Source organism: Cinclus cinclus, chromosome Z, assembly GCF_963662255.1.
Source record: "Cinclus cinclus chromosome Z, bCinCin1.1, whole genome shotgun sequence".
NCBI lineage: Eukaryota > Metazoa > Chordata > Aves > Passeriformes > Cinclidae > Cinclus > Cinclus cinclus.
In genome coordinates this window covers 47,366,856-47,380,502 of record NC_085084.1, presented here as the reverse complement: position 1 = coordinate 47,380,502, position 13,647 = coordinate 47,366,856, and the positions used below count along the sequence as shown (strand labels likewise).

At 39.7% G+C, this 13,647-nt stretch overlaps 1 protein-coding gene across 2 annotated transcripts in view; it reads right to left on the bottom strand.

The window, feature by feature from the left end:
• Positions 1-9,869, bottom strand: part of TUT7 (terminal uridylyl transferase 7) — a 33,189-nt gene extending 23,320 nt beyond the window's left edge. For both annotated transcript variants that reach the window (XM_062513670.1, XM_062513669.1), the window contains exons 1-7: positions 9,837-9,869; positions 7,440-7,963; positions 3,507-3,682; positions 2,856-2,972; positions 1,951-2,128; positions 1,373-1,461; positions 422-473 (exon numbers count right to left, since the gene is read on the bottom strand). In XM_062513670.1, the coding sequence (XP_062369654.1) occupies positions 422-473; positions 1,373-1,461; positions 1,951-2,128; positions 2,856-2,972; positions 3,507-3,682; positions 7,440-7,932 (1,105 nt within the window). In that variant the 5' untranslated portion in view covers positions 7,933-7,963; positions 9,837-9,869. The remainder of the gene's footprint in view (positions 1-421; positions 474-1,372; positions 1,462-1,950; positions 2,129-2,855; positions 2,973-3,506; positions 3,683-7,439; positions 7,964-9,836) is intronic.
• Between the last annotated feature and the right edge of the window lie 3,778 nt (positions 9,870-13,647).

The following is a 13,647-nucleotide window of genomic DNA, read 5'->3' as shown; positions in this document are numbered from 1 at the left end:
GGTCATCATCTGCACTGACAGACATGTGCAGGTAATTACAGGAAAAGAGACCACAATCTGAAAGTACATTACTGGGCTTCTGTTATATGTTAACAACTCAGGCTGGTTTCTGTGCATGGCTGATAGAGCAGGCTGGGGAGGGCAGCAGAGTCTACCTCACATGTAATGACACCTTCACTTATAATGTAGAAGAAAGCCTCCCACTAGGAATTTCGCACATCATCAAAAATAAGAAAACTTCAGCCCTCATAACACTGAACGCCAAACCAAAAATAGTACTGCTAAGGTATTATTTTCTGCAGTATTATTCAGACTCAAATCTTTCTAAAGAAAGACTAGCACGTGGTGAACCTGTTGAGCACAGGTGAAATGCAACAATACTAAGCAGAATAAAATTGAGAAGGCAGTAACTTTTTCTTACCACTGTTCTGGAGACTTTCTTGCACAAGCAAAAGAACATCTGGTTGAGTCATCTGTCAATAAAAGGAATAAAGCTGTTTTCATATCAACCACTTGTGAAGAAGGTGATTTTCTACAACTCAAATTTAAAACCACCTCTATGTGTACTTCACTATTATTAAGTTGCATCAAAAGGAAGAGTTGCTCTGCTTGCTTTGAAGGGAAAAAAATAATCCTGGACTAATTGTTACTAAAATTATTTTTACCTCTATCAAAGACTTGGCTATGCTAAAAAAAACCCCACCAACAGAATTACTCTTTCAGTGTGCTTAAATATGACTATTCTGACGCAGTGGACTTACATCATGTTAAAGACTGGAATTATAGCTTTTTAAAATTATATGCACGTTATGAACTTGGGTCATTCTTTGTTTCCTACAGGAAATGTTAAATTCTAACAATGGGATTGCCAAATCAAATACAATAGAAGGAAGTTTAAGTATGGAATCAAGTCCTTAATTTATTTTCAAGCACAAAGATGCATAACAACAATTAACATGACAAATAAAGGCTTTCAGTTATTCCACATATAAATAACAAAATATGGTTTCTTGGCTCAAATATAACCTAGTAATCAAAATGTACATATGTGATCCAGGATCAATACTGAGACAAGATTACAGAAGTGTCATTTATTCCAGCTGTTACAGATATATATAATCATCTGTCTCATAGGACTGCTGGAGTACAGATGTTTTAAGTGTTTTCAGAAGTTTCAATAAAACACAATGGTGTATTACACTGCCTGATGACTACAGTTCTGTGAAGAAAGGAATGTTATTTTAAGACCAGAACAGCAGTTTTGCCCAATGGGTTTCAGAAAAAGTGCTACTACCACACTATAAAATATATTAAAAATATATGCAAATATTCAAAGCCACTAACACATACTTAATAAAATGGTCTTACTTACATTGGCAGGAAACTGGGTATCTATGTTTATGTCTGAAGTCTTGAAACCAAATCTGCTGTAGGAGGAGCCATACAATCTTAATGAGCACTCTGCAACAAAAAGAATTGTACTTCATTTCCACTATGCCTAACTCGAATTCTGCAGCCACTTACAGCACTGTTAATAATCTCAAACCTACACCTGGTATTGATAAGCACAGGAAAAGAAGAAGAGTTTTCAACAGCCCAGAATTGTTACTAAATCCTGCCTTCCATGCTGTTGTTGGTAAAGGCTTAGCATGAATTCAGGTCAAATCCTCCCCACATCCTTTTCATCTCTGTTTTTTACTACAGGCCTGTTTGGGTGATGAACACCATTGTAATTTAATTCTGAAACAGGTCTATATTGCTATATCAAGTTGTTCAACAGACTACTTAGTAAGCATGCTGTTTTATAACTTAGAGAGTCAAGGTTTTTAATTCAGTTTTCATTTCATAAGCTGTTGGGGATTTTTTTGTTGATTTTTGGTTTGTTCAGTTTTTGTTGTTATTTTGTTTTTAATAAGTTAGCATATCTAATACTTAAAGTGCAAATAATACCTGGCAATTTTTGACGCAGCAAGTTTTCCATCATTGTTTTAATGTTAAGCCTTTCTTCTAGATCTTCATTATTTAAGCCAAACTGCTGCACAACATTTTCAATAGCAACACCAATAGCTTGTATCTGAGAAGGCGTTGGAGGAGGAAGAGCAGTCAGCAACTGTTCTTCTTGTTTTTCCTTTCAAAATAAGAAGAATGATGTTATAATGAGCTTCTTGAGTTGCTTAACACGCTAAAATGAATGCAAATAATTCATCCCAAGTAATACCACCACCACAAATTTTCCAGGTAATGTAGATAATTGGAAGCAATAAATAATCTGATACTCCAGGAGGCTTCAGTAACATTCAGAGATATATATATCTACACATATTTGGCACATTAAAAAAAATCATTAATTCTTTCATCACCTATGAAGTGTGAAAAGGCAGGAGCTAAAGGAGAAGAAAGAAAAAACCTGCATAAGACATTTTTGTCCACTTCAAGCAGAGAACGCAGAAGATATTTTTAAAAAAGGTAACATTGATCTTATGCTGGAAGCTATTTTGATGTCTATGTTCAAAACAAACCTATTTCCTTTATATATAAACAAGTTTGTAATACTCCATAAGCCCTTAACTGTTACAGTATTTCTGAAGTGAAATATTCATTCTCACCTATAGGTTATAATTTCTAATTCTGCCATACCAACTGTATTTCCTTATTCCTACCTCTCATTGTAAAGTCGAGATCCCAAGCTTACTGTTTTCATCAGTATCACTATGTAACAGTTTTGAAAAAGACTGAAACACAGTAAAAACTAAATGTGGAACAGTTTTAAAAGCAGCCCAGTTTCATCATCATTAGTGGAGCAAGAAAGGTTTTGTTAAACAGCAGTTTTTTTTTTTTTCTTGTGCTTAACTCACCTTCAAGCTTTTCTTGTGTCTTTTTTCTTTAATATGCTTATGAGCAAAAGCCACCGACTCAATCAAAACATCACACAATCTGCAGGTGTATTTTGCTGACGGGTAACTTCGAGGTTGCTAAAATAAAGACAGTAAAAAAAAAAAACCCAAACATATAAAGGTATTACTTTCACTTCATTCAATAGCCTTGCTAAGTTCAATGGACTAACTCTGAAATCTACACCTACTCTCTTTAACTTCCATATTTGCCATCAAAACGTTTCTACATCAAATATAATGTCAGGAGAATAATACCATGCCAATCACACCCAACACCTTATCTTTACAGGAGAAAATACCAATGCTCATGGAAGAATATATTAATTGAACAAGCAACTACTCCAGCATTTTAATTAAGATGTGATGTCATTCCATGAACTAAAGGAGAAGCCATTTTTTGAGCTTGAATTGTTATTAACATTGTAGTAAAAAAACCCCAAAGGATAAACCCTCTTCTTTTTTCAATTCATTAACAGCAATATCATTACTTAAATTCTCTAAATAAACTTAATAGCTACAATCAGAGATATTGCTCAAAGCGTACCCCCTACAAGGTATTAATATGCACAGAAAAAAGAAGAGGTCTATCTATACAAGTAAAGACAGTGGCACCTTCTTCAGTCTACAAATGTAGTCTCGCTTCAATCGTTCTTCAGCTTGCTGCAGCCCCAGAAGTTCTTTTGCTGACAGCATAGATTCATCTATTACCGGACTTTCCACTTCATCATGATCATACTCATCTTTTCTAGCTCTTCTTGGTCTTCTTGGTTTTCTAAGCTTCTTCATTTCTTATAAAGAGTTATGAGAGCAAACATGTCAAATTAATACAGTGCCACACAGCATTTAAAAAAAAAATCCCTAATTAAGATTCTACTTATATGAGAGTCAAAGAAGGCACAACTCACCTACCTGGCATGGCTTCACAATATTTTCTGTACAAGTCTGATAATAAGTGTATATTCGTATCACAACCTATAGTGCCTCTGTCCCAAACGACAAATAAATTAATTTGTCCCACTGAAGAGAATTACCTTATTTAGATACCTTTGTTAAAACTGGCCAAAAAAAAAAGAAATAAATGCAACAGATATACCTGTATGTAATTGTATCAAAAAGACAGAATATATCCAAAGATTTCAGGATGTCTGGTTAGGCTCTGGTAGACAAAAAAGCTACACTACAAATAAGACTGAATTAAAAAGTGTAGGCTAAACTGAATTACTTATAAGACCCAGCAGCACTCTGATCTAGCACTGTTGAGGTTTAGCTCACATATGAAAATTTATTAATAAGGGATTATTACCTGTAATAATGTCATTTGCCTTTCAGTTAAACCATTATATAGATCAGTACTACCACATGTGAAAAAAGTAAGCACCACTGCTGACTTCAGACTAAAGAATGGACTTGCTAAGTATGTGCACATTGATTAATAAAGCTTTAAAATTGTCGTAATAAAAATGCTTAAAAAGCTTGTTGTGTTCACAGTAAAAGCTCCAGAACAAATTAAATACCACTTCCACTTTTAAGCAAATTTTATCATAATTTTGAAGCAGAAGCTGCTATTGGCCCAAAGCCAATACCTGTAAAAATCACCTCAGGAACAAATATTTTATTTTTACACCTTGCCTTCCATTTATACAGCTATGCAGGATGTCCCAATGCCTGGAATTTCTAAAGTTCCCTTCTTCTAAGAAAGTTCATGTAACTTCTTTAGACCCCAAAACTTTTATCATAGCATGAAGCTTTAATTTGTAATAATTAAAAAAGGCCAAAAAAGCCCCCAGTTTTGTAGAAGCAGTACTCCAAAGGAATCTCCAGGGAGCAGAAACAGAAGTCTTAGCTTCTGAACCCTCTCCACCCATTTTTGCACCAACATTTCTGCTCAAATTCCCAACATGTGCCACATTTGTTTGACTATATTTTAACTAATTAATGTGGACAGAACCTGGAGGCGTATTAATGTTTTCACAGAAAAGCCTGTGACAACTACCTACTAATCAATTATTTCTAGTAGTAAACAAGTAACTTCAAGAAAGTTAAAAATTAAATAAATACTTCTTATATTTGGTAGTACAGTAGTGTACGTACATTAACCTAATTATAGGTTAATGATTAAATAAAGTACTAAAGAACAGTGTCTCAGATTTGGTAAGCTGCCTTATGAGCTACAATAAAAACACATGAAGGTAATGAAAAGGACAACTGCACAAAATATTTCAAGCAAATGCTAGAAGAAACATTTTTAGTCATTTTGCTACTTGACACAGAACTTCTGAAGGGACCTCAAGAGGTGAGCCTGTGCTTCACAGCAGAATGAAACAGTCAAAATCTGAGCAATGCTCAGCTAACCTGCTCTTAAAGGCCTTCAAGTACCTTTTCCATGAGCTGCCCAGACAACCTCTCCAGAGCTTCCCTAGGTTTACCTTTAGAAACTTGCCCTTTAGTCCCCATCTGAACCTTTCTTGCTCAATTTTAGGCCCATTGCCTTGTGTCCCATCTACTGGAAAGAAACAATACAGTTTGCTATATCAGCTTTTGACAGCTCTCCTAGACAGAGGAAGATTGTTACTATGACTCCCTACCCTTTTCCTTTTGCAGAAAGGTTGGGCATTGTTCACAATTTGAATAGCGACTGCTTCCTACACATCCTGACATCTTTTTCACTTTTCTTTGCACAGCTTCCATTTTATTCATACAAGTGGGGTACCAAAACAGGAGGGAGTACTGCAACTGAGTTTACAGAAGAATCAGAAAAAGGGGTTCGTCAGACTGTGAGTCTTTTTTCATTCCTCACAACCCGATGATAATGACTACTCACTATCATCTTCTGATTTATTATAATTTCAGATCCTTCTCTAAAAAAATTATTACTTTATAGTAACTTTGCCTCCTTTATTTGCACAGTTGATATTCCTACTTAAACAATGGCATTTACACATCCTTCGTATTTCATCCTATAGGTAGGTCATTTCCCCAGTTGTGCAAAGTTATTTTAATTGAACTTCCTGATTTTCTGCATTCCATTCCTACCAGCTCCACAGCATATCCAGTGCACACAATTAATAAGTCTGCTGTCTTCATTCATCATTAGAATAGTACAACATTGAATGGAATAGAATCCTCACACTCTATAGACATTCGCTTGCTACTTTCTTTTACTGACAAAATCTTTAGTAGTTTCTGAGTATAGTTACCTAATTAGCTCTGCAAGTCTCTTACATTAATTTAATCCAGACAATTTTCCACTAGTTTACTTACAGAACTGTCACATAACGGTATCTAAAGTAGCACAGTACTAGTACAAGCAATATCTACCAACTGCCTTTCCCATGTCCACAGGAGACTGATAACTATCTTGAATACATAAATTAGGGCATTTCCTTAACATAAATGCATACTTACTACTTCTTATCTTTGTTACTTTTCAAATACTTACCGTATATTATTTGTTCCAAAACTGACTCCCAAGACTTAAGATGTACACAAATTATTTTAATTCCTCCTTTAAGAGACCCTTGCCCTTTTCTGTAAACAATAGCTCACTCCCCTTAAGTTCTCAAGTATGATTGCCAGTGGTTTCAAAAAATCTCAGTGAGTTCCTGAAGTTTCACAGAAAAAAGTTCATTACATCCAGTAAACTGAAGACAAAACTTGTGAATACACCTCATGTGAGGTTGAGATGTGTGCAGCTTACTTCTAACAATGGGAGACAATGGGCACCTGTTCACAGTTTATCTTTTTACTGACAGCTAGTATCAAGGGAATGGACATTTAATTCCTGGACTTCCTGGTATCAACCAGCAACAGCTCTTCTTCTCAGCAGAGGGTCTTGATCACTATTGTCTTTGGCTCCCACTCCTAAATAAAGTGTTTCTTCTCAAGTGGCATTACATGCTAGCAGCAACAAACACAAGTTATATAGAAAATATTCTTTGAATATAGAAAATATTCTTTGAAGCTTCCTTTTTTTGCTTTACTTGCATTCAATGAAAATATTATGGTATTGATCACTTCATTCTCCCTTAGACTGACATTTCAGTGCTTTGGGTTTGTCCTTTGATTATTAATACCAACTGCCCACAGCAAAGTCAAATATGTATGAAGAACTAAACTTGTGTTACTCCTGTACTGAGTTCTCACAATACTGACATGGCATTGCTTTCAATCTTCATTAAGACACATCACTAAAAATCTCATTGGTAGCTCCAAAAATCTTATCCTGTTATCAGCTTAATTGAAAGATCTCTTATCAGCCTTGACAGGTTCCACCAAATTGTACAGGGAAAACAGCAAACAGGGACATTACAGAGATGCCACATCTATTTAATCCTACCACTCACAGGCTAAACTAGAAAGACAACACAATCTGTAAAACAAGTTCTGTATTATTTGCTGTAATCATTTGTCTGAAGTGCTACAAGTACAGTGCAGTCAACAGAAGAATGCTTTAGGAATGAATCTTGAAATGTTACTTTTTCAGTAACACATGTACGAAGCTACTTTACTGGATAGCTATGTAAAAACAAAGAAACATGTGATTACCAGAACTTCCTTTCTGCATGTCTGGCACATCTTTGCTCATTAAATCTTCCTGAAGTTGTCTTCTTCCATTTCTGTTTCCAGCACCTTCCACCTCGTGAGAAGAGTCCTTTCTTGTCCTGCCATGCCCAGGAACCCAGGCAGCAGAACGATACTCTTTCCATGTGTCAGAAGTACCATGGTGGTCATCAGATACCCACGTCGTTTGGTCTCTTTGGATATCATTTAACGTCGACCCTTGACTGTAAGTTGTCTTTTTAAGTGAATTTGGGCTACTCAAAACACTTCGTGGCCCTCGCCTGGGACTGCTTCCATAATGACCTAAAGCTCCCTTTTTCTTTTGCAGGCTGGTATCGATTTTATTGCTATAGCTAATTCCATATTCATCCATGCCTTGGTAGTCTTTCTGTAGGGGACTTCCTTTCAATTCTTCTTGATGCAAAATTTCCTGGGTTTTTTTTTTTTTAGCAAAGCAAGGTTTTGCAGCATCTCCCATGGTTATTGCTGTTCAATTTAGTGATTCCCACCTAGAAAAAAAAAATAAAAGCTGTATTTTAAGATCAATCAAGGAATGAACACTGAGTATTAACTGCTATGGAAATCTCAACAAGCAAAGCCTGGCTTGAACCAAGGCGAGTAAAGGCAGTCTAAAACATAGCTAGGTCTCTTACTATGCCTTAACACCTATGGCTGGTTCATAAAATGCAGAGACAGCCTATGGCTTTTCCAGGCACTAAGGTCTAGATGCCTTTATGACAGATAGAAAATTTTTAGAGTCTACACCAGTCTTGGCTAAGCACAAGACAGCTTTGAAAGAATGGCCGAAGGAGGCAAAACCAAATAGCTCCAAGGCCATTCTACATATCTGAATATTGCTCTTTGCCCACAGTAGACATTGTGTCTAAGAATGTTAAATTATGTCTTAAGAATGAAAACCATGATCATCAAAGGACACAGAGATGCAGAAGCTAAATTGCAATCTAGCTATCAGGCAAGGATGATATAATGACTTAGAAACAATGTGCACTCTGCACATCTTAGCCAGACCACCACTGTGAGGTTTCACATTACTCACTCGGTATTAAGCACTCCTATTTCATGTTATTTTAGAATTGTCTAAAACATCTGTGATGGGACCACTGAATTGCTTGCATACCCACCCTCCTTCCCTTGGTTATATCCATGTTCTTACTGCAAAACACTTCCACAGAGTTCTAATTCCAGTGTTGCCAATAACCCACATGGACTGTGAAAGGGGAACTACAGGAAGAGACTGTAAAACATGTTAAGTAGCAGTGGTCTCATCACACCGAATATTTTGATTTAAATACAGATATATACAACCAAACAAAAAATATTTTCTGTTTCAAAATAAGTGTGCACTTAAAGATGCAGATAAAGCTGTAAAGAGATGTAAAGGGCATTTTCAAGTACCTAAACATCACAAAATGCACTTCTGTTGCCATTAATAGAGGAGTAGGGTACCGATTTTTACTTTTTTCTCTTTTTTTAAGTTCTGCAGGCCACAAAAGCACTCTTAAGGATCTCAGTGTCTGCATTTTATAGACCTGAGGCTTTTAGTATTTATGCCCCTCTTAAGATGAAGCAAGTTTTTTGGTCCCACACAAGCAACAAAAGAAACAGGATTTCTGCCCTAAAGACCAGAATTCTTACCCAGTTATGTACATTTCTGGAAATGCAGCTGCTGCAGCTAAGAGCAGGAAGAAAAGTTTCAAACGCACAAAGTGCACTCGCTTCCTATTTTAGGCAAGAAACGCTGTCTAACTCGAATTTCCGAGTGACCTAGACCCAGCCTGTTTTAGAGTTATCCCCAGAAGCAACGCCCACACCCTGCCGCCAGGCTGGATGACGATACCTCCCCGCACTGCAAGGAAGCAGGTTTACATTCGGCTCCCAACCACGACTGGAGGTGAGACCCCGACGTGGGCCCTGGGGTCCAGGGCGTCGCAGATGGGCAGGACACGGTTGCCTGCGGGGCCAGCAGCATCAGGCTGTAAGCATCCCGGCCAGGTAATCGGCGGGACCCAGGCGCAGGTGTTACGATCCCGGCGCAGGACACACACTACGTGCGCCAGGGCTCCCTTGCTCCCACGCCGCCGCTTCCGGCTCGCTCCTCCTCGTCTTCCCACAGGCTAACGAAGGCCCCCGGCACCGCCCTGTCGACCCCCGACCCTGGTGAAGGGGCTGTGGCGCAGCATACATAACCCAGACCTGCCGCCTCAGCCGGACACAGCCCGAGAGCAGAGGGGCCGCGGCAGGGAGGGAACGAAGATGTAGGGAGGGGGAGAGGGAGGCAAGACGGACAGGACGCCGGTGGACACCGCCCGCCGCCGGGAAAGGCCTCGCCCTGCCGCCGGCCGCCGAGAGAAGCGCACTCACCAGCCGCTACCGCCGGCCCGCCCGCCGCCCGGGGTTCGCCATTGTGGCGCGACGGAAGCGGCGCCCGTCCCTCGGCGCGCCCGGTTCGCGCGGCTCTTCCGGCAGGGCGGGCCCGCCCCCCGCGCCCGACGGGGCGGAGCTGCAGACGGTCCGGGTCCCGGCGGCTCGGAAAGGGCGCTGGCACCGCGTGTCAAGGTGGCCGTGGTGCTAAGTGTTGCGTCCGCTCTTTCCTTAAACCTCCTGTCATGGTGACCCCCACCACCTCCCCGGGCACGCCGTGATTAGGGCATCTCTAATCACCTTTCTGTGAAGAAATTTCTTCTGATGTACAGCCTGAGCCTGAGGGTCTGCCCTGTCGTCCTGTCACTTGGTGCCAGTGGAAAGAGGCCGACCCCCAGAACAGGCTGCACCCTCCTTTCATGCAGTTGCCGAATACCCAAAGGTCTCCCCTGAGCCTACTCCAGGCTAAACACCCGCAGCTCCCTCAGCTGCTCCTCACAGGACCTGTGCTCCAGAGCCAGCTCCATTGCCCTTCTCTGGACACGCTCCAGCCCCTCAATGCCATTCCAGTGAGGAACCCAAATATGGACACAAGATCTGAGGGGGTAGCCTTACCAGTGCTGAGTATGGGGAGATAATCACTGCCCTGGTCCTTCTTGCCACATTATTGCTGATACAGGCCAGGGTGCCATTGGCCTTCTTGGTCATTGAAGAGGTGAATCATTGCAGTCATCTCCCAGAAAATAAGTACCTAATTTACTGGCTTGTTGAGAAGGGTCTCTTTCTACCATGCTTTTACATTCATATTTATGGAAAGGAGGGACTCTTAATAGGAATTATGAGGTGGTCCTCCTAAGAATTCACCTTCCCATTCCAGTTCAGATTTCCTGAGCAAAATGTGTACAAGTATATAGGTTTTGAAGATAGGTAAATAGCAGCGACTTCCCAGAATAATTTATGCTAGCTTTCTAAGACAGGAACTTTTAGCCTAGTGCTTCACATTAACAGTTGGAAGATACTTTTGACTTCTGCTTCTATCACCCTTTCCTGGTAATACACTTTCTGGAAATGGCCTGGCATGGAAGGATAGCGTATCTTACCAAAGCAGGTAAGATATAAACTTACACCTGTAAGCAGGTGTAGCTGAGGTACCAAACATGAAAACGTTTCTGAACCCTGTCTTGCCTCCTTCTGCCATTAAATTGTTGAGTGGCTGCAGGCTCAGCATGTTTCATGTCATAATGACTGTGATGGGATAAACAACCTTTGGTCTGATGAAAGCTTCTCACTAGTGCAGCCATGCAAGACTGTCTAAAGTTTCTGTCATTTTCATGAAACTAATGCTCCTGTCGTTTTTATAAATTCTGTGATTCACATTTAAATTTCAATTGGATGTGTTATTGTATATGCAAATACTAGCATTTTCCATGATCGGACAAAAATAAGAGGAAATGAACTAAAAGTGTCATATGTCCTAAACACACATGCTGTTTGCTTGGAAAGCATAAATTTTGAATGAGATTTTTTTTCCTAAATAGGTAGCATGAAGATGCAATTAGTAAGATTTTGTGAGAAAAAGTAAACTTAGTATGTGGAATACAAATACACTGAAATGGGAAAAATTACTAGCAGATCTTGCTAAATTTATCGGTGATAAAATAAGAGAAAGAAATTGAGAAATAGTAAAAGAGTACAACTCACTAAATCAAGATCAGCCAGAGACATATAAATTATAAGACTGAGCTTAGAGAACAGTATTGGGCATCACAAATTCATGTTTTATTTTTGAAGAAATGTAGTCTCTGGAATTTTTTGAGTACTGATCTTGAATCTGCTGCAGACATTTTGTTCTACAGCTTGAGCAAACAAGTATTTTACATATCTGTTAAATAGCTTTTCTGTTGTAGAAAAGATACTGTTTTTCTTTATGAAAGCTTGTTCACCAAGGGATAAAGGATTGCATTTTTCTGTGGTTTTGTGAGACAAACTGGGTGAGTTTGGCGTTATACTTGTGCCTACTTGTGCTAATGGGGATGGGATTGCCCAGGCACAGAAGTGGTATGTAGCAGAGGTAGTCCATTTTGACTGTGACTCAGACCACTCTTGGAGCCTCACCCCATACCTGCTTTGTCACCTCAGTGTTTTACTGTTGGGATACTCTCCATCTTGAATAGCTGTTAAGCTACTAGAAGCACTGACCATGTTGCTGTTTGTCTTCATCATGTGGAAGATTGCATCACATGCAGATAAATCAGAAAACCTGTCTGCTGGGTATTTTATGGTGAGATTTTCTGGAAGACAGTGGATCAGGCCATTTACACCCAAAAAGAACTTGGTCAAATGTTGTGTGCTTCTCCAGCTTCTTGTGTATCTCCAGGCCACTTGCTGGTGGAGTAGTATGAGGAGCAGAAAAGGCCTTGATGCTAAGTGGTACTCAACAGTAACTGAAAGATCTCTGTATTACCAAAACTTTTTCCAGCAAACATCCAAAACATTGGAGGACCCCCACTTTTGACTGCAACCATCACTTCAACAGAACTGCAGTCACCACTTGATAGGACTGTGACCACCACCTTGGCCAACAGGATGCCAGGTTGTAGTCTGACTTTATAGGTCTAAGCCAGTTTTAATGTGTATTATTACATTATTGTAATTTTTCTATTAAATTGTAACTCCGACCTGTAATCTCTCTTAAGGTAATTGGGTGGACTTCATTTCTCCCACTCATTTACTTTCAAACCAGCCCAATGTTCCAGCACCTATTACTCTCAGTGCAGCTTTTAATGGCCATTCAGCTTTCCTGGAGGCTGGTGCATAAGGGGGAATGTAACCACCTGGCTGATGTCATGCTCCTTGGCCAGGCTACAAGTTTGCCTCAGGAATTAGTCCTGTTATCTGATTTAATTCTTTTAGTCACCACCAAACTTGCTTTTTAAGGCCTAAACCAATAATCCAGGCAGTGACATGGGTCACAGGGTATGTTTCTAACCATTCAGTAGTCATTTCCATCACTGTAAGCAGATAGTGCTTGCCTTGGCAAGTTCATGGTAGTCTGACAGTCAGTTTCCCAGGCTTCCCTGTATTGATATTTCAGCCATCATCTTCAATACCTAAAAGCCTTTAGCTCTTGTCCTATTTAATTATGGCACACTCTTTGCATTCATGGATAATCTGTGCAATAGCATCAGTGATAAAGTCCGTGCCTTGGTCATGGGCCCATTTGTGTGTCTCTTCTCTTTCTATGTGTTCTGATATATTATATCAGACATATGTGATAGTTTACCCTTATATTCCCAGTCCAGATCCATCTGAGTCACTTCTATTTTAGCAGCTTGGTACACCTGCTCATTGTTTTCATGTTCTTCAGTGGCAGACTCTTTGCTACATGAACACTTATGTGATCTACTTTTACAGTCAAGTTCACCACATGAGCATCAGTATCTCACTGCTATTCAACAGTCCAGATGGGTTTACTTCTGTTCTGCTACCTGCTGTTTTTTCATTGCTACCCCTGGAGTATTTGCCACAATCCATAAGTCAGTGCAGAGATAAAGTACTGGTCATTTTTCTCTTCTAGCAGTGCCTAAAGCCAGCTGAAGTGCTTTCTCTTCTGCAGTCTGACTCAGTTTACCTTAATTTCTTGGCATGACTTTATGATGCTTGTATCCCCAATCATCTGTTCTGTTGGTGTTGAATACTGAGTTCTTCACCCTTAAGGCTGGTTCCAGGAGTGAAGGGAGAGAGAAGAGATGCAGAGTTTATTATCAGAGACTGCACTTGCTCCCCTGCACCCTTCACACAGACTGTGTTG